Consider the following 1354-nt stretch of genomic DNA (forward strand, 5'->3'; position numbering starts at 1 on the left):
AAGCGTGCCAGGTCCAAAGGTGCGCTTCTGACATTGAGAAGCCTGGCCTCCTGTCCTTCCTCGGCAGAGCGATCTAGTCCGAAGAGTACCAATGGAGATGCTGACCTATCGCCTCCTGACGAGAGATCTGGAACCCAACCTTCATCACCAGAGAAGCTACGACAACAACACACAGCCAGGATTTTGTTCAGTGAATCACCCAGTCGGCCGCACATAGTGCTTGGAACGCCTATTTCGTCAACTCAACGAAGCTCGCACCTTTGCAGGCCTCTGGCTCCGTCGCCGCATTTGCAGCCAACGAACAATCCAAGCTCCACGAATTCTGACCCGTCTACTTGCCGAAGCAGCGCGACTAGTTTTGACCACACTTATCCGACTGTGAAGTTCCACAGGGGCGGGAAGGACTCGCAAGACGATTCCGCCAGGGCCGAGGCGAGGGCAAAACAGGCTGTTATCCACCGCGACCATCGTTCACGACGCCGTGCAGGGGAGGCTGTGTCACAAACTCCCACATTATCTCAACTCGGCACTTCTGAAGGTTGCGATGGTCATGGAAAAGGTATCCTTGTGCTGTGGTCGCGGTACTTTGTCTAAGCTAACCATGGAACGTAGATCGGAGTCAAGGTCGACAGCAGCCGAATGAGCTTTTAGGCCGGGATGAGCTAACCGAGGAAGGGGATGATAGGGAACAGTTCTCTGAATCTGATATTGACGTTGAGGACTATTTCAACCTGCTGCTTTCACCTGCTCGGCCACGAAGATTCCTCAAAAAACTGGGGGTAGAGTCTGATTCCGAGCTGGGGGACGAAGATGAGGGCGGCAGCGACGATGGCGTGGATGAGAGCCCTCTTCGCCGTCGCTCACGACAGCCTGCCGCGCAGTCAAGGCGTGGTCTCCGTGGTCCTGCCCCTGGTACAGGAGGGCGGCCACGAAAGTCTCGAAGGCAAACTCGGTCGTACATGCCGCCACGACGTATTCGGAGTCCGTTGATAATTCCACCTGAACAATCAGCTGTTTTTCATGCACAAGATCCGGTTTGGAATGGCGACCTTGACGCTCCCGCATTGACTGACCGTGAGGCCACCCTCCGCGAGTTCTGGACCATGCTGGACAATGATCAGATGGAATACTGCAGGAGATGCCAAGAGAGTTGGTTTCAGATGAAGATCGATAGCGACGGCATCTGTGGGCGTTGCTATCGAAAAGACGCGAAACGACGCACCGGCGAGCCGTATTTCTTCTCTGCGGATAATCAGCTCGACTTTGGCCCTGTGCCGGCGCGATTGCCCCAGCTTACACCTACCGAGGAGTCGTTGATTGCTCGTGTTCACGTCCACGTGAACATTATGCTTGT

At 55.1% G+C, this 1354-nt stretch overlaps 1 protein-coding gene across 1 annotated transcript in view; it reads left to right on the plus strand.

The window, feature by feature from the left end:
* Positions 1 to 544: 544 nt before the first annotated feature.
* The window catches only part of MAA_10537 (ATP-dependent DNA helicase PIF1), a gene marked incomplete at both ends in the record, with an annotated part of 924 nt that continues 114 nt past the window's right edge, over positions 545 to 1354 (plus strand). The window contains 2 exons of the mRNA XM_007828535.2: positions 545 to 559; positions 633 to 1337. Coding sequence (XP_007826726.2) covers positions 545 to 559; positions 633 to 1337 — 720 coding nt within the window. The remainder of the gene's footprint in view (positions 560 to 632; positions 1338 to 1354) is intronic.

Source organism: Metarhizium robertsii, assembly GCF_000187425.2.
Source record: "Metarhizium robertsii ARSEF 23 chromosome Unknown MAA_Scf_61, whole genome shotgun sequence".
NCBI lineage: Eukaryota > Fungi > Ascomycota > Sordariomycetes > Hypocreales > Clavicipitaceae > Metarhizium > Metarhizium robertsii.